Genomic DNA, 24,969 nt, shown 5'->3' with positions numbered 1-24,969 from the left:
GCAGATGAGAGAGAGAGAGAGAGAGAGAGAGAGAGAGAGAGAGAGAGAGAGAGAGAGAGAGAGAGAGAATTATCAATGAGAAAAATTAGCGACTATAATTCAAGGCTTCGGAAAAGTTAAAATAACAGGAGACTAAAAGCAGCTTAAAGCTTGCGTCAGCTTTCTGGAAAGGCTCATCTAGACAAGGATGTTTCCATCAGGCACCGAAAGGAGAGCAGTAGTGAAGGAGCCTGCCTGGTGTCAAGAGGCAAGGAGTTCCAAAGTTGTATGTGCTGCTACACCAAAGGACTGAGCTCTTATAGATGCAGATGTAAATGATCAAGATACACCCACCACCACACAAAAGCAGTCTGGGGGTTTCCAACATTAGGGACCCCCTGCCCTTACATCCCCCCTAATTTTTATTATTTTTTCTGTTTTACATTTTAGAATATTCATTTAAACAACCTTAAAATATCAGTGACCTTCCTTCTCTTTCCGTTGTTCATTTTGCATGATGAAGTGTGCACGCACACAAAAGCTCATACCAAAATAAAAACTTAGTTGGTCTTTAAGGTGCTACTGAAGGAATTTCTATATTTTGTTTCGACTCAGACCAACACGGCTACCTACCTGTAACTAAATAAATCCCTGCATATTTTACATAAACTAAACCATTCAGCACTCCATTATTACATCCATCAAAACTTATTTACACTGTTGGATTTATCTTAACGCTGCCCACGTTTTCAAATATACACAATTTCCACCCATATATTCAACAAACATTTTCTAATCTTCTTTAAACGTACGTTCTTCTTGTTCTCTTATATATGTTAGGTCCGCAAGCTGCGCATATTCTATCAGTTTAAGTTGCCATTCTTCTTTAGTTGGGACCTCGCTCGTTTTCCATTTTGGAGCTAGCAAAACACGACCTGCCCTTATATCCTGACCCCTCTCACTTGCCTTTCCAAGTCCTAAAAACCATCTGAGTTGCATCCTTGCCTGTCTCCAAACTCCTAAGCTAGCTGGGACTGGTATGAAGTCATACTAGGTGCTGTGAGAAGAAGGCAACCTGGGTGTATTAGGTAGAAAGCAGGGAGCATACAGGGCAGGGCCTACGACACCATTTCATGGAATCTTAGGCTTGCAGAGTTGAAAGGAACCCCGAGGGTCATCTAGTCTAACCCCCCTGCAATGCAGGAATCTTTTGCCCAGCATGGGGCTCGAACCCATGATCCTGAAATTAGGAGTCCCATGCTCTCCTGGCTGGACTATCCTGAGTTGTGTTCCAAGCTACACTAATACCGAAAGCCATCTTCCTCAAAAACAATCTTGCAAATATGATGCGCATCTGAACAAGCTGGAGGCAAAGCCGGGGGGGGGGGGGAGAGAGAGACACGAAAAAGGGGGGAAAGTAAATATCAGCAAGGGATGTTTTTTGGCAGCTTTTCAGTTCTAAATTGAGCTAATTCTACCTTCTGAAAGGAAGATAATTTCCATGTTTCTTTGGTTGAGAACACATAATTGAAGTTATTTTCCTTCCAAGAAAGGAGCCTCTGGTACATCGTTTGCAAATGGGCAGGAAAAAATGAATGTATCTGGCGCTCCCTGAGCTGTGGTGCGGCTCAGTTTCTGAACGCCGCTGCCACTTTCCCCAAGGTGTTTATCACTTGTTCGGGCGTCTTTCCCCCCCTCTCCTTCCTCCTGCCCCCCTCTTTTCGAAGGGAGAGAGAGGGTGGGCCGAGCCGAAAGCGAATGACGCTAAACCCAGTGTTCCCTCCAATGGGCCATGGGAGAGTGGGAGCAGGATTGTTATCGGGAAGGTTCAGAGTGGAAATTGAAAAACGAAAACCCCAGGATCTCTTAAATTGACCAGGGCTTTTGTGGGCGTGGGGGGGGGGCGCAGCCTCTGGCTTCTTGACCTGTTGATTCGTTCTTAAAACCAGCATCTCGAAAGCCAAATGTTGACAAAAGTGCTGAGATAGAAGAGATCATGGGTCGTAAGAGTTTATGAACTTCAAGAACTTCCAGAGTGGCTTATTGCGATCCCTGGTGCTCATTTTGGTTTTTAAAGCCCCAAACGGCTCTGGCCCCAAATACTGGAAAGGATTCCTCCTCCTGTGGGAGTGAGTTCCGCAGTTTAACTCGTGCTCTGCATGGAGAAGCCTTTCCTTTTATCTTTTTAAGCTGGAAGGTGTGCAGCCAAAACGATCAAGGGTCTGGAAACCAAGCCTTGTGAGGAACGGTTGAGGGGGCTGGGGACATTTAGCCTGGAAAAGAGGAGACTGAGAGGAGATAAGAGAGCCATCTTCAAATATCTGAAGGGCTGTCACAGGGGAAAGGGGACCAACTTGGAACACGGAAGATGGAGGGAGCTTGTTTCCTCCTGTTCTGGAGAGTGGGATTCAAACCAAGGGCTTCAAGTTACAAAAAAAGGAGATTCCGACTAAATCAGGAAGGACTTTCTGACAGTAAAAGCTGTTTGACAGAGGAACGGTCTCCCTCTGGAGGTGGTGGACTCTCCTGACTTGTGGGTTTTTAAGCAGAGGGTAAACTTAAAAGGACCCCTGGATGGTTAAGTCCAGTCAAAGGTGACTATGGGGTTGCGGTGCTCATCTCGCTTTCAAGCCGAGGGAGCTGGCGTTTGTCCACAGACAGCTTTCCTGGTCATGTGGCCAGCAGGAATAAGCCTCTTCTGGCGCAACAGGACACCGTGACGGAAACCAGGGCATACAGAAATGCCGTTTACTTTTCCGCCACAGTGGTACCTACTTATCTACTCGCCCTGGCATGCTTTCAAACTGCTAGGCTGGCAGGAGCTGGGACAGAGCAATGGGAGCTCACCCCGTCGTGGGGATTTGAACCGCCAACCTTCCGATCGGCAAGCCCAAGGGGCTCAGTGGTTTAGACCACAGCGCCACCCGTTCCCTACTGCAGAGGTTGGGTGGCTTTAGCTGAGATTGGGTGGCTTTAGCTGAGATTCCTGCATTGCAGGGGGTTGGACTGGATGAGCCTTGGGGGTCCCTTCCAACGCTGAAGATTCATTGGTTCCCTACAGGCCCTCTCAGCTGCTGAGATTGGCAGAGGGGCCCTCTTGAGAGGCTTGAGGTAATGGAGACCCAGGGGGAGAGGACCTGCTCTTCTCTGCTGGACAAAGAGGACCAGGATAAGGTCCCATTTTTTTTCAGTGAAGAGGAATTGTGGGCAAATGTTATATGTGATCCCATGGGATGAAGGGCAGTTTAGAAATGACGGTGATGATGATGGTAGGATATAACAGAGTTGTCAATAATCTGTTTGCTGCTAGTATAAAGAGACACATACCTACAAGCAAGCACAGATTTTTTTGGGGGGGGGGAGCTTTCAGCTCCTAAGTGGTGAACATAATAAGTGCACACAAAGAAATGTTTTTGCCGTTCTTAAATGACGATAAAATCCAAGAGCAGCAGTGCCGAAGGGGAGATTTCCCAAAATGTTGCCTGTGTACAGCAAACCCGTGTTTTTTGTTTTTTTAAAAAAAATCTTTCAATTCCCTCACCCAATTTTGTACCAAACTATGCGAAAAAGTCACATTATGCAAATTGGGACTAGATTGATGTAGATTTGCTTCCAACTGTGCACATTCTGAGCGCTGCGGAGCTCTTTGGGCAGGGGGAGGGGGGGCCTGAGTGCAGGGAACATGCAAATCAGCTGGTTTTAGTATAATTGAAAGTATTGCCCTTAAGATATGGAGTCCGTTAATGATTAGCGTGGGTCTGACGAAGAAGCCATGGTGCAGGCAGACATTTTGTCTCTCTCTTTTTTGCGTCTAATCAGAGAAGATTTGGGGGGCAAAGGAGGCCAAATTCAGGGGAAAAAAATCCTATTAGCATAATTCAGAATAGATTGTCCCAATGGGATGGTCCATGAGCCTCTGAAAAGTAGACCATGCAGTCACTCGTGAATACCTGCATCCCACTCCTTGGCAATTTTTTTTCCCAGGTGAAAATGCCCATTCAGAGTGAGGGCAGTGCTAGTTCATACATCATTGCCTTTGCTCTTAACTGGCTTTGTGACGCTAATTGTTTAACGACGCTTTTGTTGTTTAGTCGTTTAGTCGTGTCCGACTCTTCGTGACCCCATGGACCAGAGCACGCCAGGCACTCCTGTCTTGCACTGCCTCCCGCAGTTTGGTCAAACTCATGTTCGTAGCTTCGAGAACACTGTCCAACCATCTCGTCCTCTGTCGTCCCCTTCTCCTTGTGCCCTCCATCTTTCCCAACATCAGGGTCTTTTCCAAGGATTCTTCTCTTCTCATGAGGTGGCCAAAGTATTGGAGCCTCAGCTTCACGATCTGTCCTTCCAGGGAGCACTCAGGGCTGATTTCCTTAAGAATGGATAGGTTTGATCTTCTTGCAGTCCATGGGACTCTCAAGAGTCTCCTCCAGCACCATAATTCAAAAGCATCAATTCTTCGGCGATCAGCCTTCTTTATGGTCCAGCTCTCACTTCCATACATCACTACTGGGAAAACCATAGCTTTAACTATACGGACCTTTGTCGGCAAGGTGATGTCTCTGCTTTTTAAGATGCTGTCTAGGTTTGTCATTGCTTTTCTCCCAAGAAGCAGGCGTCTTTTAATTTCGTATCTGCTGTCACCATCTGCAGTGATCAGGGAGCCCAAGAAGGTAAAATCTCTCACTGCCTCCATTTCTTCCCCTTCTATTTGCCAGGAGGTGATGGGACCAGTGGCCATGATCTTGGTTTTTTTGATGTTGAGCTTCAGACCCTATTTTGCGCTCTCCTCTTTCACCCTCATTAAAAGGTTCTTTAATTCCTCCTCACTTTCTGCCATCAAGGTTGTGTCATCTGCATATCTGAGGTTGTTGATATTTCTTCCGGCAATCTTAATTCCAACGCTATTGTGACGCTAATTTACTCTGCAGCACCGTTAGGCTGCTGTGTGACCCCTGCGTAATCCCAAACTGGGCGATTTTATTTTTTAATGGTGCTGCAGTTTCAGCTGATTGCAATGAAAGAAATGGGGGAGGGACAGAGGTCTTGCCTATTTACAGATGCCACCAGCTGGCACCATATTTTGAAGAAATAGCCATGCATTTGACTGCTTTGCCATATGTTTAATAAATAACCTTTCATCCAAAGGCCTACCTATCAGTCCCTGGACGGTTTTGCTCCACAGCATGCCCCTTCTCCAAACGGAAGCTTCTAAACTTGCCCATTTTCCCTCTTCCAGAGTGGACATGGCGGTCCCAACCCTGCTTCGAGTGCTCCTTTGTTTAGACCGGAGGATGAGCTGGAACACCTGACCAAGAAGATGCTGTACGACATGGAAAACCCACCTTCCCAGGAATACTTCGGTAAGCGCTCCAACCTCTCCTGTGTTCTGGTGGCAGAGAGTTCCACAAGCCATTGGTGCATGGTGCAAAATAAAAATAGTTAGCTACCAGAGCTGATGAACTTGGCTGTGTCCATGATGCAGTTTTGTACAGTGCAGGCCCATTTTCCCAGGGTGCGGGAGGGGTGAGGGTCAGCCAAAAAATGAAAACAGAGACTCTAATTTGCATCAAACATGTTTTCCCCAACCCCTAGGGGATTCAGTGCTGCGGTAATCGTAGCAGGCCAGATAGCCGCCCACTAATCGTATCATTAGGTCAAATTTAGAGAGCTGCATCAGAGCATATTAAAAGTCGGTTGAGAGCAGATAGGTTTTGAACACAGCCATCTAATTAACCTTACTGGAGAGCTCCAAGGCATTGTATTAAGTCATGGAAATAATTTGTTCCAAATAATTACATTCGAAAAGCCAGCAAGGATCATTCGACGGGTCGGCCTCATGCTCAAATGTTGGGCTGCTTGCTCCCATCTGAGACTTTCCATTCCCTCACATCATGGGGGATCCCCCCCCAACCTCTGGTGTTATGCTTGAGAGAGGGGTGGAAGCTCATCCCTTTAAAAGGACCATTTGTTTGGGGGTGCAGGCATTATGTCTCTTTGGGAACTGCAGAGGTTTATGGTCATGGGGTGGGGCCAAAGTTCACGGCTGAGGGGAGGATGCTTGCTAGAGCTGGTTTTCGGGAAGATGCTCAGGTGTTCCAGCGACGGCTTGAACACTCAGAAAGGCCAGTTAATTTTCAGGAGGAGTGTTGGGACTTGAGCAGTTTCACATGACCCCCGTCCTGTGCAGAGAGAGAGAATGTGGGCAATGGGGGAGGGGGGTTGGTGGGGAAGGATGGAGGAAAATAAGCCAAATGGGGTGGGATAGAGGGGCAAAGCCCTCCCCACACAATCAGTTCAGACCTCTGGCAAGGACAGATTTTCCCTCCCCTAGCAGCCCCCCTGGACAGGGATGGAATTGGGGTGGCAGAAGAGAGAGAAAGGGGGTGGCAGAAGAGAGAGAAAGGGGGCACCTTAGCCCTGCTCACCAGCAGCAGCATGCCAGCAAGCCTGCTCTCTACCAATGTCTAAGCTCTCCTTGGACAGTCAGAGGCAGCAATGCTTCTGAATCCCGGTTGCTTGAAACCACAGGAGGGGAGAAGGTTTTTGTTCTCGGATCCTGCTTGCAGATTTCCCTTTTGGGTATCCCTTTTGACCACTGTGAGAACAGGATGCTCTGGGCCAGGTGAGCCATGGGCCTGATCCAGCAGGCTCTCCTTAGGTTCTTTCATTCTCAGAGGCCTGGCTCACACGTCATGCTAAGCTGTGGTTTAGTTCACCATAGCTAACGTTGGCACAGCGCATAGTTAAACTATGGAACCCGCTGCCGCAAGGAGGCAGTGATGGTCACCAGCTGGGATGGCTTTGAAAGGAAGATGAAGACAAATTCATGGAGGAAGCGAGGGCTCTCACGGGCTGGTAGCCACAATCCACATGCTTCGCCGCCCTGGTTGGAGGCAGCCATGCTTTTGTAGGGGAGGGGAGAGGGGCTCTCGCACTCAGATCCTGCATGCAGGTTTCCCATTGGGGCATCAGAATTGGCCTGATCTAGCAGGCTCTTTTTATATTCTTACTACCGAGGAAGAAATGCAGTTCTTAACTGGGAGGGGGAAAACTTCCCTCATTCCTGCCTTAGATGCTCTTCTCTTGCATTTTGTCCTGGACGCTCTCTCCACCTGCAATAATAATTTTTATAATAATTTATTATTTATACCCCGCCCATCTGGCCGGGTTCCCCCAGCCACTCTGGGCGGCTTCCAAAAAAACAGAAATTCTAAAATACAGAAATCCACACCAAAGGAGTGTGACTGGTTTGCTTGCCCTGGGTGCAAAGTCTTGGCAGCGCCACAAGGAACCGAGTGCAAGGGGGGTGGGGAAGCAAATAACAACAACAACAATTTATTATTTACTAGTGTCATTCAGCCCGTTAAATAAGCGGGCGCTAGAACATATGTGAGCGCTGCGCGGAGCACCGGACCGAGGAGCCGGTCTGCAGAGTCAGCGCCCAGCAACGCCGTGCTGGATTGAGGAGGAGATGCTCCGTGCAACACTGCTGGGCGCTGACTCTGCAGACCGGCTCCTCGATCCGGTGCTCCCGGGACCTAGCAGCCCTTGCGCAGCGCTTCTCCAAACCCTGGGACCTGTCCTCGCTGGACGCACACACACACACACACGCTCTCTCTCCCCCCCCCCGCCGCCAACGCTCAGTCCGGCCAGGAGCGGCGGTTGGCGGCCGCAGGGAAACGGTAGGGGGGTGGGGAGAGTGTGTGTGTGTGTTCCAAGTCTCTGCGTCCAATCCCTGTGTCCGTGGGGCACATGCGCAGTAGCGCAAACCCCAGGGACACAGGGAATACTGGACGCAGAGACACTTGCACTTTACACTGGGTTTCCCGAGCCACTCTGGGCAGCTTCCAACAAAATATTAAAATACAATAGTCTGTTAAACATCAAAGGCTTCTCTAAACAGGGCTGCCTTCAGATGTCTTCTAAAAGTCAGGTAGTTGTTTATTTCCTTGACATCTTATGGGAGGGTATTCCACAGGGTGGGCGCCACTACCAAGAAGGCCCTCTGCCTGGTTCCCTGTAACCTCACATCTCGCAGGGAGGGAACCGCCAGAAGGCCCTTGGCGCTGGACCTCAGTGTCCGGGCAGAACGATGGGGGTGGAGACGCTCCTTCTGGTATACTGGACCGAGGCCGTTTAGGGCTTTAAAGGTCAGCACCAGCACTTTGAATTGTGCTCAGAAACATCCCGGGAGCCAATGTAGGTCTGTTATGTGGTCTCGGCGGCTGCTCCCATTCTGTTGGTGTTGCACAGGGCGCCGCTGATATTTGAGACCCCGAGGTCTGCCACTGAACACCCACCCTCCACCCAAACACCTCAGGTCTATGCAGCACCCACACACTTTTCCACTCTGCCAACTTCCCCATTTCACCTTGGAGGGTTGGAGAATGAGTTCAGAAGCAAGGCAGCCCCGTGCCGCTTGGCTCCTGAGTCCTGCCTGTGCTTTGGTTTGATGGAAATGAGAGGCGACTCTCATGGACACTCGGGGATGGAGTCCGAGCCAATACAAATTAGAGGAAGAAATTGCATTAGCCCACCGACTTGTCAGCATTGGGGAGGGGGTGCTCTGCTTTGCTTTGGGAGCTGACAGTGAGCTACCGGGCAAGGAGGTGGGTGGTTGCAAGGTTGGAGCAGCCAGCAAGCAGTCAGGGTTTCGAAAGGCTGGTTAAGAGCCCCCTCAAGGGCCAGCTGCAGATATTTTGCTGCCTGACGGGAAGGACAGGCGGTTGCCGTGCAGCCCCAACAAGCCACATTCAGAACCCCAGCAGGGTTGCAGTCGGATCTTACTTCAAGGCTGGTGTGAAGAACACAAGAAGAGCCTTCTGGATCAGGCCAATGGCCCATCTAGTGCAGGATTCTGTTCCCCCGGTGGCCAACCAGATGCCTGCGGGAAACCTGCAAGCGGGATCTGGGTGCGAGAACAACCCTCTCCCCTCTTTGGATTGGGACCCACAGGTGGAACAAGCCTCTTTGGCATCTGCTGAGATGCTGGGGGAGGGGGTCCCCAAAAGAACGAGTCTCGCTGGGGTTCTTGGGGGGCAGCCATGACCAGGTGAAAGAGAAGTGAAAGAACGTTGGCTTATTAATTCTGTGCATTTTATAACACCCTTCCAGGGGGGGCGGTGAAGAGGACCACCACAAAAGCAACACATCAGAGCATAAGAAGACCATGCAGGGTCCGGCCCATGGCCCATCTAGTCCAGGATCCTGTTCTCAAAGTTTCCAAACAGATGCCTCTTCTGGGAAGCTCCCTGGCAGGACCCGAGAGCAAGAGAAACCGGTGTCCGGCATTCAGAAGCATTGCTGACTTCAACAGTGGACACAGAGCAGAGCTAGCAGCCATTGAAAGTCCTCTCCTCCCTGAATTTGTCTGGCTGGCCACTGTGAGAACAGGATGCTGGACTAGATGGGCCACCAGCCCTTTGGTTTCCCAGCCCTTTGTGTTCTGTATCTTTCTTGTTTTCCTTAAGGTGGGGCATTCCTAACTGTGACCTCGCACCCACTGCTACCTGCGAAAATTGGGCTTTGTGCCACTGGGGCAGCTTTCTGGGGGAGGGGAGCCTCTGCTGTCTTGCAGCGCCCCCTCTGCAGGTGGCCCAGGGGTGGTACTGCAGCACCCTGCTCTTTCAGGGGGTCAGACAATTCAACCATACCGACAATCCCAGGTGCGCAGGAGGGCAGAGCCGGCTGGCTGCCTCAGCGCCCACAGCTGAAAAGCCTGCGGTGCTCCGACAAGCTCTGCTCCGCTTGACAGTGGTGGCTCTTCAATCCCCGGACTCCAAATCTCAGCCCCGGACTCTGGCGCCCATAAGAGCCCGGCGCCCGGGTGCCCCGCACCCCAAGCGCCTATGAGCAAGCCGGCCCTGCTGCTGGCTATTCAGCGTCTCCCAGGCTGGTCATCGTTTTGTTTGAAGACCACCAGCCCTGACCCCCACTTTCCTGCATTGGCAAGGGGAAGGATTGCATGCCCCCCCCCCTGCCTAAGGCTGGTCCTGTGATTCACCTGCGCCTGCGGTTGCAAAAGGATTGTTTTCCTTTGTGTGGAAACGATCTTGAAGGGTTAATCCCAGGACCAGATAAGGGGCAGGGGGAGAAGAATGGCTTGCGCATCCGGCTTGACAGCCACCAGAGGTATTAATTGAATGTCAGTGCTGCTGGAATTTGCTGTCGCACTCAGAGCTCCAGATAATGCACCATTGTTATGAAAACTGATCATCCAGCCTTAGCAATGGGTTGTTTCTTTCAGCGGGGCAATCAGCTCTGTCATTTTGGGGGTGGGCATGTTTCCGTTGGGTGTCGATTGTTCCCTACACTTAGTCTCTCTCTTCCCCACACTTCCACCCACACCTTTTCCCTTTTGAAAGGAGGGGGGGGGCACCTTTTAGCTGCGCTCTTTCTCAGATAATTTTGGAACGGTGCGGGAATTGCGGATGAGATCTCGGAAGGGCACGGCAAACGGAGAGGCATTAGCAATCAGATGCAATTATGCGCGCTGAATGAGTGCTTTGATCAAGTGATGTCTTTCATATCTCTACCCCCCCCCTAAAATATAAAATGTAAAATATGCCGTCGTTTTGGGATGAAGCAAGCAGCAAACATTTCTGCTCTGCAAAGAAAACTTATCTGCAACATCAACCCAGGGAAATTACCCGGGAGTCACAAGATCTTCTTGAACCTGATCAGGTGGGAAGCAGCCAGTTCGTGGCCTTGCACTGTGGAATCACAGAATCCTAGAAGTGTATAGTGAAAAGGGATCCAAAGGGTCATCTGCAATGAAGGAATATTCTGCCCAACCGCCTGCAATGCAATTCAGGAGGAGCTGGCAGGGAGGGGCATTGCCACCCCACTGGCCTTCCATCACGCAGCACACCCTCCCTAATCCCTCACCCTCACTTTCCTCCCAGAAAGCAAAGGCAAAAGAAGCTAAATGCTGGAAGATTTGGGACAGACAAAAGAAAGCGCTTCTCCACAGTTAAACTGTGGAACTCTCTCCCACAGGAGGCAGTGGATGTCTTTAAAAGAGGATTGAAGGAGGAGGGCTACAAACCAGAATGGCTATGCTGTGCCTCCACAGTTGAAGGCAGTGCTGTTTCTCAGTATCAGCGTCTGGAAACCGCAAGGGGAAAGTGTTGCCCTTGTGTTCGAATCCTGGTTGCAGGCTTCACTTTGGGGCACTTTGCTGCGAGAACAGGACACTGGGTTGGATGGGCCATGGACCTGATCCAGCAGGCTCTCCTTCCATTCATAAGTCTACAGGCCTTCCAGCTCTACTGAAAGCCTTCATAGAATCATAGAATAGAGTTGGAAGAGACCATGAGGGTCATCTAGTCCAACCCCCAGTGAAGGATTTTTTTGTCTGGTGTGGGGCTCGAACCCGTGACCCTGGGCTTAAAGCTCTCGTGCTCTACTGACTGAGCTATCCCAGCTCTGCTTGACTTTTATGACCGCATCACATCATTAAGACATTCAACAACAACAACAAGAAGAAAGGCAGACGTAACGCTGCTCTCTTTCCCCCTCCTCCTCGCAGAACACTGTGTCCCAACTATTCTTATCCCTCACCGTCAAATGGCTGTCGTGAGCAAAAGGTCTTAAAAGATTAGTGTGTGGTCACCGGTGGCCTTTGACTGGAAGGGAAATCCATAAGTGCAAAGCTCTGTGTGTGTTTGCGCGACACGCACTGTAGCCAGGATGCGGAGCGGGCGAGGGTTCGACAAGGACCAGGAACGGAAATCTTGTTAGGCCGCTGACTAGAAACGCTGTTCTGTCATCGATATTTCTTCATTAGGAATAATGATTTTTCCACGTCCGCTGCCAGTGGGTTCCCGGCCGTCCAAAAGCCGGGATGTGCCATGAATCTCTAAAGCGCACTTATCGGAGGGACTCCGAAAGCGGCAAGAATTCAAAAGGCGGGGGGGGGGAGGAGAGGTTGCACGCACTACGACGCCGCAGGAACAGCAGTTATTGATGGCACCTGTGGGAGCCCTTAGGTGGATATTTCAGTCCGATGTATTTACATAAGAAAGACGTCCTGGCTCAGCTCGGCAAAGACACCGTGTTCTGTTTCTCCAGCTCTCCGTCATGTATCACTCTGCAGCCGCGGCGGGGGCTCTGGGGAGCGGCGGAAGCAGGCGCATGTAACTGTGCTGAAGGCATCTCCTTGCAAGCCAAAGAAGCAGGGAGGGATGGGTTTGGCTGCTGCATCATCTCGGAGCGTTCGTCTGTTCCTTCCAATGCACCTCTTCCTTGAGAACATTGCTATCATTGATTAAATGAATGTGCCCCCATCCATCCATCCAAAGATCACAGGGCAGCTTAGAATGTAACAACGTAAGGATACCGTGCTGGATCAGGCCACAGGGCCTTCTAGCCCAGCATCCTCTTCTCCCAGTGGCAAGTGGGACCGGAGCACAAAAAACTCTCTCACCTTCCTCTGGTTTCCTGCAAAGAGATTTGTTCAGAAGCTTTGCTGTCTCCAGATGCAGAAGCAGAGCAGAGCCATCCATGAAATGGTCTAATCCTCTTTTAAAGTCTTGGTAGACCACACACTTGACATGAGTCAGCAGTGTGATGCAGCAGCTAAAAAAGCCAATGCAATTCTGAGCTGCATCAATAGGAGTATAGCATCTAGATCAAGGGAAGTAATAGTACCACTGTATTCTGCTCTGGTCAGACCTCACCTGGAGTACTGTGTCCAGTTCTGGGCACCACAGTTCAAGAAGGATACTGACAAGCTGGAACGTGTCCAGAAGAGGGCAACCAAAATGGTCAAAGGCCTGGAAACGATGCCTTATGAGGAACGGCTTAGGGAGCTGGGTATGTTTAGCCTGGAGAAAAGAAGGTTAAGGGGTGATATGATAGCCATGTTCAAATATATAAAAGGATGTCATATAGAGGGTGGTGAAAGGTTGTTTTCTGCTGCTCCAGAGAAGCGGACACGGAGCAATGGATTCAAACTACAAGAAAGAAGATTCCACCTAAACATTAGGAAGAACTTCCTGACTGTAAGAGCTGTTCGACAGTGGAATTTGCTACCAAGGAGTGTGGTGGAGTCTCCTTCTTTGGAGGTCTTTAAGCAGAGGCTTGACAGGCATATGTCAAGAATGCTTTGATGGTGTTTCCTGCTTGGCAGGGGGTTGGACTGGATGGCCCTTGGGGTCTCTTCCAACTCTATGATTCTATGATTCTAAAGCCATCCAAGGTGATGGCCATTGCTGGCTCCTGCAAGAGGGAGTTCCACAATGTTATTATTTTATTTATTTATTTATTTATTCATTCATTCATTCATTCATTCATACCCTGCCCATCTGGCTGAGTTTCCCCAGCCACTCTGGGCGGCTTCCAACAAAAGATTAAAATACAATAATTCATCAAATATTAGAAGTTTCCCTAAACAGGGCTGCCTTCAGATGTCTTCTAAAAGTCAGACAGTTGTTTATTTCCTTGACATCTGATGGGAGGGCGTTCCACAGGGCGGGTGCCACCACCGAGAAGGCCCTGAGCCTGGTTCCCTGTAACTTTGCTTCTCGCAATGAGGGAACCGCCAGAAGGCACTCTGCACTGTGTGAAGAAGGACTTTTATCTGCCCTGAACCTTCCATCATTCAGCTTCCTTTGGTGTCCATGAGTTTTAATGTTATGGGAGAAATTAGTGGACTGGATTTAGCCATGTTCGTTCATATCAGCGGGTCCTCTCTGAGTTATACTTAGTTGAATGCCACCCTCTCTGAACATCAAATAGAAGTTTACAAAAATCTAGAAACAAAGCATTACTACTACTACTACTACTACTAATAATAATAATAATAATAATAATAATAATAATTTATTATTTATACTCCACCCATCTGGCTGGGTCTCCCCAGCCACTCTGGGTTGTTTCCAACAGAAAAATAGAACACAGTAATCTATTAAACATTAAAAGCCTCCCTGAACAGGCCTGCCTTCAGATGTCTTCTAAAAGTCTGGTACTGTAGTTGTTTTCCTCTTTGACATCTGTTGGGAGGGCGTTCCACAGGTCGGGCGCCACCACCGAGAAGGCCCTCTGCCTAGTTCCCTGCAACTTGGCTTCTCACAATGAGGGAACCGCCAGAAGGCCCTTGGTGCTGGACCTCAGTGTCCGGGCAGAACGATGGAGGTGGAGACGCTCCTTCAGGTATACTGGACCGAGGCCATTTAGGGCTTTAAAGGTCAGCACCAACACTTTGAATTGTGCTCGGAAACGTACTGGGAGCCAATGTAGATCTTTCAAGACCGGTGTTATGTGGTCTCGGCGGCCGCTCCCAGTCACCAGTCTAGCTGCCGCATTCTGGATTAGTTGTAGTTTCCGAGTCACCTTCAAAGGTAGCCCCACATAGAGCGCATGGCAGTAGTCCAAGCGGGAGATAACTAGAGCATGCACCACTCTGGCTAGGCAGTCTGCAGGCAGGTAGGGTCTCAGCCTGCGTACCAGATGGAGCTGATAGACAGCTGCCCTGGACACAGAATGGACCTGCGCCTCCATGGACAGCTGTGAGTCCAAAATGACTCCCAGGCTGCGCACCTGGTCCTTCAGGAGCACAGTTACCCCATTCAGAACCAGGGAATCCTCCATGCCTGCCCGCCTCCTGTCCCCCACGAACGGTACTTCTGTCTTGTCAGGATTCAACCTCAATCTGTTAGCCGCCATCCAACCTCCAACCGCCTCCAGGCACTCACACAGGACCTTCACTGCCTTCACTGGTTCTGATTTAAAAGAGAGGTAGAGCTGGGTATCATCAGCATACTGATGGACACCCAGCCCAAACCCCCTGATGATCTCTCCCAGCGGCTGCATGTAGATGTTAAAAAGCATGGGGGAGAGGATGGAACCCTGAGGCACCCCACAAGTGAGAGCCCAGGGGTCTGAACACTCATCCCCCACCACCACTTTCTGAACACGGCCCAGGAGGAAGGAGCGGAACCACTGCATGACAGTGCCCCCAGCTCCCAAGCCCTCTAGACGGTCCAGAAGGATGTTATGGTCGATGGTGTCAAAAGCCGCTGAGAGATCCAGCAGGACTAGGAAACAGCTCTCACCTTTGTCCCTAGCCCGCCGGAGATCATCGACCAGTGCGACCATTCTCTATGGGAATACTCCCTCAAAAAGGGAAGCATTTACCACCCTGCGGAGCCCATCGCCCAGCCCTTCCCGGCTCGCTTTTATTAGCCAGGATGGGCAAGGGTCAAAGAGACAGGTGGTTGGTTTCACTCGTCCAAGCAGCCTGTCCACATCCTCGGAGGTAACAGATTGAAATTGATCCCGTGAAATGTGACTAGACAGGGCTCCAGCACTCTCCCGCCCCGGCCCTGCTCCCATGGTGGAGTCTACCTCCCTCCGAATCTGAGCGACTTCATCTGCAAAAGCATTGCAGGAGATATTGGGGTCCCTACCAGGCCCCGATGACGAAGGTGGTTCGGATAGATTGCGAACCACCTGGAACAGTCTCCTGCTGCTGTTTTCTGCAGATGCGATAGAAACAGTGAATGCAACGATATGCAAAATGCAATAGAAGATCCACATTTAAAGCACATTTAAATAGAAGATCCACATTTAAAGGGGGGGTGTTTCTAGGATGCATTAAAATTTAAAATAGAAAAGAAATGCAAATGCACAGTAAAAATAATCCACATGTAAACCACCATTAGCAATATAACAAACTGAGAGAGCATCCTTTTCATGCAGAAGTTCTTTGAGATGCTCAGAATCTCCTGGTTGGCCTCTGTTTGGAAGCAGGAGACTTTACCAAGCAACCCCTTGACCACTTCCTTTTATTTTATTTTATTTTATTTTTTAAAAAAACATTTTTTAAATTGTTATTCTTTAAATTTCCTCAAACATTCCTCAAAAATGAATTGTGAAAACCTGAGCATACATCACAACCTATACACTGTACATCTGTAAAATATGTCCACGGGTTAGTATAAACCTTTGGGAGTTGGTATTTAGTTTGCTGTAGAATTTGTGAATGAAATGAAGCTCCGCCCTCCTTGCACAAAGGTTTCTCCTCTCTGGTTTGTTCCTCTTAAATTGTGGGTCATTTTTTTTGCAGTCAGGGCCTCCTGTGGGAACAAGCTCCACAGTTTAACTATGGCATGCGCTGCATTTCATTTCACTTCTAATTTGCATACCGCCTTTCTATATTCCTATGCACGAGGCCGTTTACAAGCTGAAGAAACAGCAAGCAGACAGCAAAGACCACACACATCATAAGCAATCTGTTCTGATACAAAAAGGCAAACCGTAAAATTAAGTATCAGCAAATAATAATTAAACAGTTTACACTTACCAGTTACAATAAAGAATTACAAAACTGTAATCAGCAAAAATAACTGCAAGTCACAATGCATGAAGAAGTCCTTCCTTTTCTCCGCCCTGAATCTTCCCATATTCAGCTTCCTTGCTTGTCCGCAAGTTCTAGTATTAGCCGAGAGGGAGGAAAACTTTTCCCGAACTGCTTCCTTCAAGCTATGCCTAATTTTGTAGACTTCTGCCCTGCCTCCTCTTCCTCCAGCTAAATCCGTTGATGCCCCCTTATGCCCCCATGGGGGTCTCCTTTGTGGCCAAGCGCCATGAGTGGCCCCTAATGCCAGGCCCCTCTCTGCCCTGCAGGTCGCTGTGCCCGCTGCGGGGAGAACGTCGTGGGGGAAGGAACCGGCTGCACCGCGATGGACCAGGTCTTCCATGTGGAGTGCTTCACCTGCGTGACCTGCGGCAACAAACTGCGGGGCCAGCCCTTCTACGCGGTGGAGAAGAAAGCCTATTGCGAGCCCTGCTACATCGTAAGTGCCTCCAACCGCTCTCTGCTTCTGGCGGAGCTGGGTGTTCATTCATTGTGTTTCCATCCTGCCTTTTCCTTTAAGGAGCTCGTGGTTCAGTGCTCACAACAACCCTGTGAGGTAGGCTTGGCTGAGAGGCAGTGAGCAGTACCCAAAGCCACACCCCGTTGAGCTTCATGCCCAAGTGGGGATTTGAACCCTGGCCTCTCCCAGGTCTTAGTCCAGCGCTCTAACCACTACTCTCCACTGGCAGATGTCTCATCGGATTCAGGAAGACTGTTTGTATGTTCTGTGTCTCTCTGATTCTTGAGTCCCCACTTACACCAGGGGTCCCCATGGGGATGTACCTCCCCCTGGGGTGCAATGGGATTATCTGTGGGGTGCACCAAGATGCAAGGGGGTGGCACGGGGCACGGGAGGTCATACCTTTCGATGTCAATGCTCATTGGCTGTCTGGAGGACTCAGGTGTGAGGAATCTTCTGAGGAATTCATTTCTGGGAATCCCCAAAGCATGTGGCACTTTGTATCCAAAGCAGAGACATCACCTTGCCGACAAAGGTCCGTATAGTTAAAGCTATGGTTTTCCCAGTAGTGATGTATGGAAGTGAGAGCTGGACCATAAAGAAGGCTGATCGCCGAAGAATTGATGCTTTTGAATTGTGGTGCTGGAGGAGACTCTTGAGAGTCCCATGGACTGCAAGAAGATCAAACCTCTCCATTCTTAAGGAAATCAGCCCTGAGTGCTCCCTGGAAGGACAGATCGTGAAGCTGAGGCTCCAATACTTTGGCCACCTCATGAGAAGAGAAGAATCCTTGGAAAAGACCCTGATGTTGGGAAAGATTGAGGGCACTAGGAGAAGGGGACGACAGAGGACAAGATGGTTGGACAGTGTTCTCGAAGCTACGAACATGAGTTTGACCAAACTGCGGGAGGCAGTGCAAGACAGGAGTGCCTGGCGTGCTATGGTCCATGGGGTCACGAAGAGTCGGACACGACTAAACGACTAAACAACAACAAAAGCTACTGGGATAAAGTATCTCCTTTAACCCAGATGACGAGCGGCATTTCTAGCCAAACTTTTTCTCAATAGTGCACACCTTGTGCTCCTAAACTCCACATTTTATCCTCGCGGCAGCCCTGCGAGGTCAGTTAGCCTGAGAGTGGAGCGACTGGCCAGAGGTCTCTTCCATTTCTACAATTCTATGATTCTGTGACGTCATGGACTTAAACCTTTCTGGAGCAAAAGGGGACCAATTTGATGGATTCCTCTTCAGCCTGTGTTTTGGGTAGGGAAGCAGCCAACCCTACCCTTTGCACAGCAGAAGAGTCAAGAAGCCCACTTTATGCAGTGGTCAGTGTCAAAGCCAAGTCCTGTAGCCTCATATTTCTCTTACCCTTCAGCATTAGATAAAATTTTACAGCAACGTAAAACGAAACATTTCAGGCCAACCTCGTTGCGTTTATGTTTCTTACTGGAAAGGAAGGACAATTTCTTTGGGAGGACGGTTCCTGGGGAAGCTGCCTTTATTTCACTTTCATTTCATGTGCCAAGGAGGGAAGGAAGGACATTGGGCAACTTCACTCCCAAAGAGAAGGCCCATGTAGGAATGTGGCAAAGCATATGCTTGGCATGCAGAAGGTCTCCGTTTCAGCTCTTCCCATCTCCGGTAGTGGAGGTGGAAAAACCTCTGCCTGATGTCTCAGAGAGGTCAGAAAGTAGAGCAAACTAGGCAGGCAAAGAGTCCTGTGGGTCATTGAGCCCCAGCCCCACTTCGCCAGTGGACATTCATACATTTTGGGACAATCCCCAAATTTATTCCAAATCCTGGTCAACCCCAGGTTCAATCCCAGTTCAAAGGATCTTGGGTTGGCAGACGTCTGAGAAAGACATCTGAAGCCACCTATCAGATTGGACAAGTTGGGGTTACAAGGACCAGTCTCCTGGCTTGGTTCCAAGCATCTTCCAAGGCTGTTGTTTGGAGGTCAGTCCTGTCACTCATGGGATAGCACCTCCTTCTGGCTGAGACAGACAGGATCTAGCATCTTTAGAGTCCTACGCCAGGGGAAGGACCTTCCCTCCCCAGATCCTGCCTAGGGCCTTTTGGAAGACCCTGGGATCAGCCAGGGGGACATTGTAGCTACACACAAACCACTGGGTGGCGAGGGGGAGGGGCGTAGCAATGAGGTTTTTAGGTCACTGGGCTTACAAATCCAAGGAAGGGGAGGTCGGTATGTCCTGCTCCCCCAGATGGCAAGGCAGTAGTCAGCCACTTGGAGGGAGATCAGATTCAGGACCACGGATAGTTCTCCTGCAGCTGAGACCAAACATCTAGGTTGTCTCAGCAAGGTTCTGATTCTTCTTCTGGTTCTCCTCCTCCTCTGGTTCTAGTTCTCCTCCTCCTCCTCCCTCTTAGAACTACAACAACATAAGAATACCCTGCTGGATCAAGCCAATGGCCCATCTAGTCCAGCTTCCTGTTCCCACTGTGGCCAGACAGATACCCCTAAGGGAAACCAGAAAGCAGGCTTTGAGCACAAGAGCAACACTCTCCCTTCCTGTGATTTCCAGCAATTGGATGTCAGAAGCATTTCTGCCTCTGACTGTGGAGGCAGAGCAGAGCCTTCATGGGTTGTAGCCATCAATAGCCCTCTCCTCCATGAATTTGTCTAATCCTCTTTTGAAGCCATCACTACTTCCTGTAGCAGTGAGTTCCATAGTTTAACTTCCTTTTGTTGTTTCATGAGCTGCTGCAAGGTCGAGGATGAGCCCTATTACCACTCCCTACCAGCAGCATCACTTCGGTTGCAGCCTTTCCTTGAGCTTCATACCTCTTAAAAAAAAACCTCCAGGACTGGGTGGTCTCCATCCCTGGAGTGCTGCTTCCTGGCCAGTTGAAAAGTCTTCTTCTGCAGCTATTGGCTCCTTTGGCTTAATGGAGTTTCCAAGTGTGAGGCATCTCTCCCCAAGGTGACTGTGGACCAGCCATCACGAGAGGTGTCTCCTTCAGGTACAAGGAAGAGGAGGCAGTTCTGGTGACCCACATGAAATGGACCAGGGCATCCTTCCCCTCAGAACTACAGTTTCCAGAGGACTCTGTCTTGGAGGAGTCCTGGTCCAGGGTTGCGATCCGGCGCTCGCAAGAGCGGGGAAATCTTTCAAAGGGAAAGGGAGGCCCCTCCCTCCTGTCTCGCCCCGAATCTGCCATAGTTTTGAGGTGCATCTGCCTCAGGCAGCCCAATAATGGTTTTGAGATTATTTAATCTCATTACTTACGCACTTCATTAGCCTGAGTGAATTGCTGGCGAAGGTTCAGTAAGCTTCCTCCGTTCGGAGATAAAAGGATGAGCAAGGAAATGCAAAAGGGTCCTCGCCCGCTTTCAGATTTATCATCTGATCTTTGTTAAAGCATAAAAGAATGGTAATTGGCCGGCAGTGTGAGCCTGATCCTCAGCGCGGCTTTGAGTGCTGGAGGGACAGGATGACAACCCAAGTGGAGGACAATTGTCCCAGAGCACTGCAAGGACATCTTGTAAGCAACCACCGCTCCCCAGGGGCTCCAGATAGCTAGCGACATTTAAGAACAACCGAACATTCAAAAGAAATGCAAATTCATAATAGAATAATAGAATTGTGGAGTTGAAAGAGGTCCACAAGGGTCACCAACTCTCTGCAATGCAAGGATCTCAGCTAAAGCATCCGTGACAGAGGGCCACCCAACCTTTGCTTGTAAACCTCCATGGAAGGACTTCTGAGGGAGTCCGTTCCACCATCGAACGGCTCCCACCATCACTAAGTTCTTCCTAAGGTTTAGTTGAAATCTCCTTTCTCATAACCTGAATCCATCGGTGGCGAGTTGAACCTCAGGAGCATTTGAGGGATTAACTATTCAGCAGTTAAACATCAGTAATAACTTCCTGATGGTACACAGCAGAACGGACTCTGTCAAAAGGAGGTTTTTAAGCAGAGGTTGGATGGCTAGCTGTGATTTCTGCATTACAGGAGGTTGAACTAGATGGCCCTTGAGGTATTTGAAGATCGGTGACATATGACCTTTCAGTCTCCTCTCCTGCTGGCTAAACATGCCCAATTCCCTTGATCATTCCTCAGAAGGAATGTTCTGAGGAATGTTCAGAAGGTGGTGTCTGATATTCCTGTGTTCTGGGTTCAAATGCCAAGACACCCCCCCCCTACTGAGAACCACCCTTTTACCCCTGGGTAGGGAAGGAAAAGGAATTGGCGTAAATCCAAGACTGCTGTCTCCCAAACGCAACTCTTGCCTTGAACTAGACGGGGAATTGGTTGCTTAGGATGAAAAGCAGGACGGCGGCAATGGGCCAGCCCTTCGTGGTTTGCATTGCAAATGCTAAATCTTCTAATGTGTTTCCAATTATCTGGCCTGCACCTTCTCTCAGTCTCTCTCCGTTTGCCATTATTCATATCATCTGAGAAGCCTTGCTGGTCTCTTCCCGCCCCTCTCCGCCTCCCCCAGGATGCTAAAACGGTCTCGCAAATAACGGGTGGGGGGGGGAGAGAAACATTTCCGTGTCACCACATGGGACGAGGAATGGGCGAATCCTTGCATCTCTGTTTCTCTCTGTTTCTCATTTTTTCAAAGTTCAAGTTCTTTGCACCAACTAGCAATTTTTATTGTATTTCTTTTTTAAAAAAAACAACCTTTAGAAGAATGGTCAGCCTTTTAGTGCTGATTTCTCCTAACAGACAGGCATTTGCATGCAATCTAATATACATGTTTTTGCAAAGCAAGTATACACACTTTGCCACAATAGGTGCATTTCTTGGACCTATTACATGGCTGGAGAACTGGGCTGCAAAATTCAGAGAAGTCCGTGTTTCAGAAGGTGGCCAAATAGGTGACAGCGACACCCAGGGAGAGAGAGGGAGGAGAGGAGAGGAGAGATTGAGAGAATGCAGTGCAATGTGTCTACTCATCAGTAAGTCCTGTTGTGGGCCAAGTAAGTGGGGTTAGGATTCCAGCCTAAGAGAGTGAGCTCGGAACCAAACAGTCCAGATCTCGCCCAGAACTTAAGCACACCAAGTGGCCCGAAGTTGAGATTCCTGCTTTGCAGGGGGTTGGCTGTCAGGACAACTCCAGTCATGCAAGCGAAGTCCCTCTAGACATCCTTTTCATGGAGCTTTCATGACAATTTGTGTTTGTGATGCTATCAGGACAGTCGTATGTTGAGTCCGGTTTCAATGCCATTTGCACCTGCAAAGGTTTCAGGGGAGACATACCACTTCATTTCCAATCAGTTCATGTCTTCGTAACTTTCTGCTGAGATCCCATAACTCTTCATGCCACAAATGTTCTGTTTTGGGGCAGGTGAAGTCAACCCGCCTTGGTTGCGATATAGCACAAGAGCGCCCCTCTGGACAGCAATAATATGGTATAGCTGGGGAATTGGAACGGCTAGTAAGGCAGAATAAGGTGCAATAGGATTGCATCACCTATGCACTTGTTACAGAAAACTGCCATCTGGAGGGACCCTCTGCTTAAATACTCAGCAATATTTTTATCAGTGGCTGGGATGCCTGAGCTGGATTCCTGAGCCTGGGTTCGGTGATCCTTAAAGATGGCCCAATGTCTCGTTTCCTTACCAGAGATATGAATGTGATCATAATCGCCATTCTTACAGCACCTTATCTGCCAAATAGCCTAAATTGAGTTCTGCCGCTTGTTTGGACTGAGATGCAAACTCCTCTGCCCCTCTAAGCAAGCCTCTGCTTGGAGAATGTTTGCCTGCTAGTAATAGAAAAGGAGCAGGTAGCATCTCAATTTCTGTGAGGAGACCTGGCAGCCGCAGGTTGGCTGGTGGCGACAGTGGGCAAATCTGTGGCAAACAGAAAACAAGGGTGCATAATAACCAAGAATGTCATCCTTAGTCTCTTCGGTGTGTGGCTTACCATGCACAGATCAGGTCTGTTATTATTATTATTTATTATCTTTGTTGTTGTTTAGTCGTTTAGTCGTGTCCGACTCTTCGTGACCCCATGGACCATAGCACGCCAGGCACTCCTGTCTTGCACTGCCTCCCGCAGTTTGGTCAAACTCATGTTCGTAGCTTCGAGAACACTGTCCAACCATCTTGTCCGCTGTCGTCCCCTTCTCCTTATTATCTTTACCTCCCACCTTTATCTCCCAAGGACCTCCATGGTTCTCCTCCTCCCCATTTCGTCCCCACAACAGCCCTGTGAGGTAGGTTGGGCTAAGAGATGGTGCCTGGCCCAGGGTCGCCCGGTGAGCTTCATGGCTGAGTGGGGATTCGAACCCTGCTCTCCTGGGTCCTACTCCGACACTCTAACCATTGCGCCACACTATCTCTCAATTCCCCCCAACCCTGCCCCGCTTGAGGTCTCTCTCCCCACCGCCCAACTGCTCCTCCCGTTGCCTCTGCTCCCTCTGAAGGTCCGAAAAGATGCAGCGGAGCCACGGCAGCAGTCTTGGGGCGGAAAGGGAAGGTTAGTTGCAATATCCTTGCATGCACTGTTATAAAAGATTGACGAGCGCGATGCTCGCCCTGTGCCAGCTGTCAGCTTTCCAGCCTCGGTACTTATCAGAAGGACGTCGCCCAAGGACGAGCGGTTTGCTCAGGCTGGGGACATGGCTTCGCTAGGCAAATGCGGCGTTTGCCGATGTCCTGACGACCGTTCTCCTCCTGCGACGTCATCTCTGTTCGCTGTGACCTGTTGCATCCCCCCATTTCTGCAAGGATAATGATGCAAATTAAGTCTTTCTTTCTGCTGCTCACCTGGAGCTCTGCAATGCCCTCCCCTGGTATATATACCACATTTTTCCGCGTATAACACACCCCCAAGTATAAGATGCCCCCTATTGTTGGACTCTAAATTAAGAAAATGGGGGGAGTTGTTGAGCTTGCATGCATCACAGTAGCCACTTATCATCTGTCCCATCGCCGGCACAAGCCGTCAATCACACGCACAATTAATGACCCAACAGCCAATAAACACCACCCCTTGCCGGAGCCACCAATAACAATCTCCGAGTTGTGGCAGCAGCCAATCACACATCACCCCATGCACTCTCCGTGTATAGCAGGCATCCCCAAACTTCGGCCCTCCAGATGTTTTGGATTATAATTCCCATCTTCCCCGACCACTGGTCCTGTTAGCTAGGGATCATGGGAGTTGTAGGCAAAAACATCTGGAGGGCCACAGTTTGGGGATGCCTGGTGTATAGGATGACCCCAACTTTATTTTTAGCTTTTAGCTTTATTTTTAATATAAAAAACGCGCGTCTAATACACAGAAAAGTACGGTATATCGTTTACATTTGTATCCCACCTTTTCTCTCTCTCGGGAATAATAATAATAATAATAATAATAATAATAATAATAATAATAATAATACAGCCCCTTTAGTGTATTTGTTGTCATTGTTATACACCTTGACAATCTCTGAGCAGTGAGACACTCCAGGAGTCCGAGGCACTTCTCCGGGACTTCATTTCACAGCAGAGACTGTGGTGTCTAATGATGATGATGATGATAATTTTTATACCCTGCTCATCTGGCTTGGTTTCCTAGCCACTCTGAGTGGCTTCCAACAAAATATTAAAATACAATATTCTATTAAACATTAAAAGCTTCTCTAAACAGGGCTGCCTTCAGATGTCTTCTAAAAGTCTGGTAGTTGTTTATCTCTTTGACATATGATGGGAGGGCGTTCCACAGGGCAGGCGCCACCACCGAGAAGGCCCTCTGCCTGGTTCCCTGTAACTTGGCTTCTCGCAATGAGGGAACCGCCAGAAGGCCCTTGATGCTGGACCTCAGTGTCCGGGCAGAACGATGGGGGTGGAGACGCTCCTTCAGGTATACTGGACCGAGGCCATTTAGGGCTTTAAAGGTCAGCACCAACACTTTGAATTGTGCTCGGAAACGTACTGGGAGCCAATGTAGGTCTTTCAGGACCGGTGTTATATGGTCTTGGCGGCCGCTCCCGGTCACCAGTCTAGCTGCCGCATTCTGGATTAGTTGCAGTTTCCGGGTCACCTTCAAAGGTAGCCCCACGTAGAGCGCATTGCAGTAGTCCAAGTGAGAGATAACTAGAGCATGCACCACTCTGGTGAGACGCAGGTAGGGACTCAGCCTGCGTACCAGATGGAGCTGATAAACAGCTGCTCTGGACACAGAATTAACCTGCGCCTCCATGGAC

The 24,969-nt window shown here is 49.5% G+C and overlaps 1 protein-coding gene across 5 annotated transcripts in view; it reads left to right on the top strand.

Moving 5' to 3' along the window:
• The window catches only part of LPP (LIM domain containing preferred translocation partner in lipoma), a 277,203-nt gene that overhangs the window by 219,364 nt on the left and 32,870 nt on the right, over positions 1-24,969 (top strand). For all 5 annotated transcript variants that reach the window (XM_060274249.2, XM_060274252.2, XM_060274253.2 and 2 more), the window contains exons 7-8: positions 5,216-5,339; positions 16,609-16,778. In XM_060274249.2, coding sequence (XP_060130232.2) covers positions 5,216-5,339; positions 16,609-16,778 — 294 coding nt within the window. The remainder of the gene's footprint in view (positions 1-5,215; positions 5,340-16,608; positions 16,779-24,969) is intronic.

This window comes from Zootoca vivipara, chromosome 5, assembly GCF_965207765.1.
Source record: "Zootoca vivipara chromosome 5, rZooViv2.hap1.1, whole genome shotgun sequence".
Lineage (NCBI taxonomy): Eukaryota > Metazoa > Chordata > Lepidosauria > Squamata > Lacertidae > Zootoca > Zootoca vivipara.
This window is presented reverse-complemented; position numbering and strand designations above follow the sequence as displayed.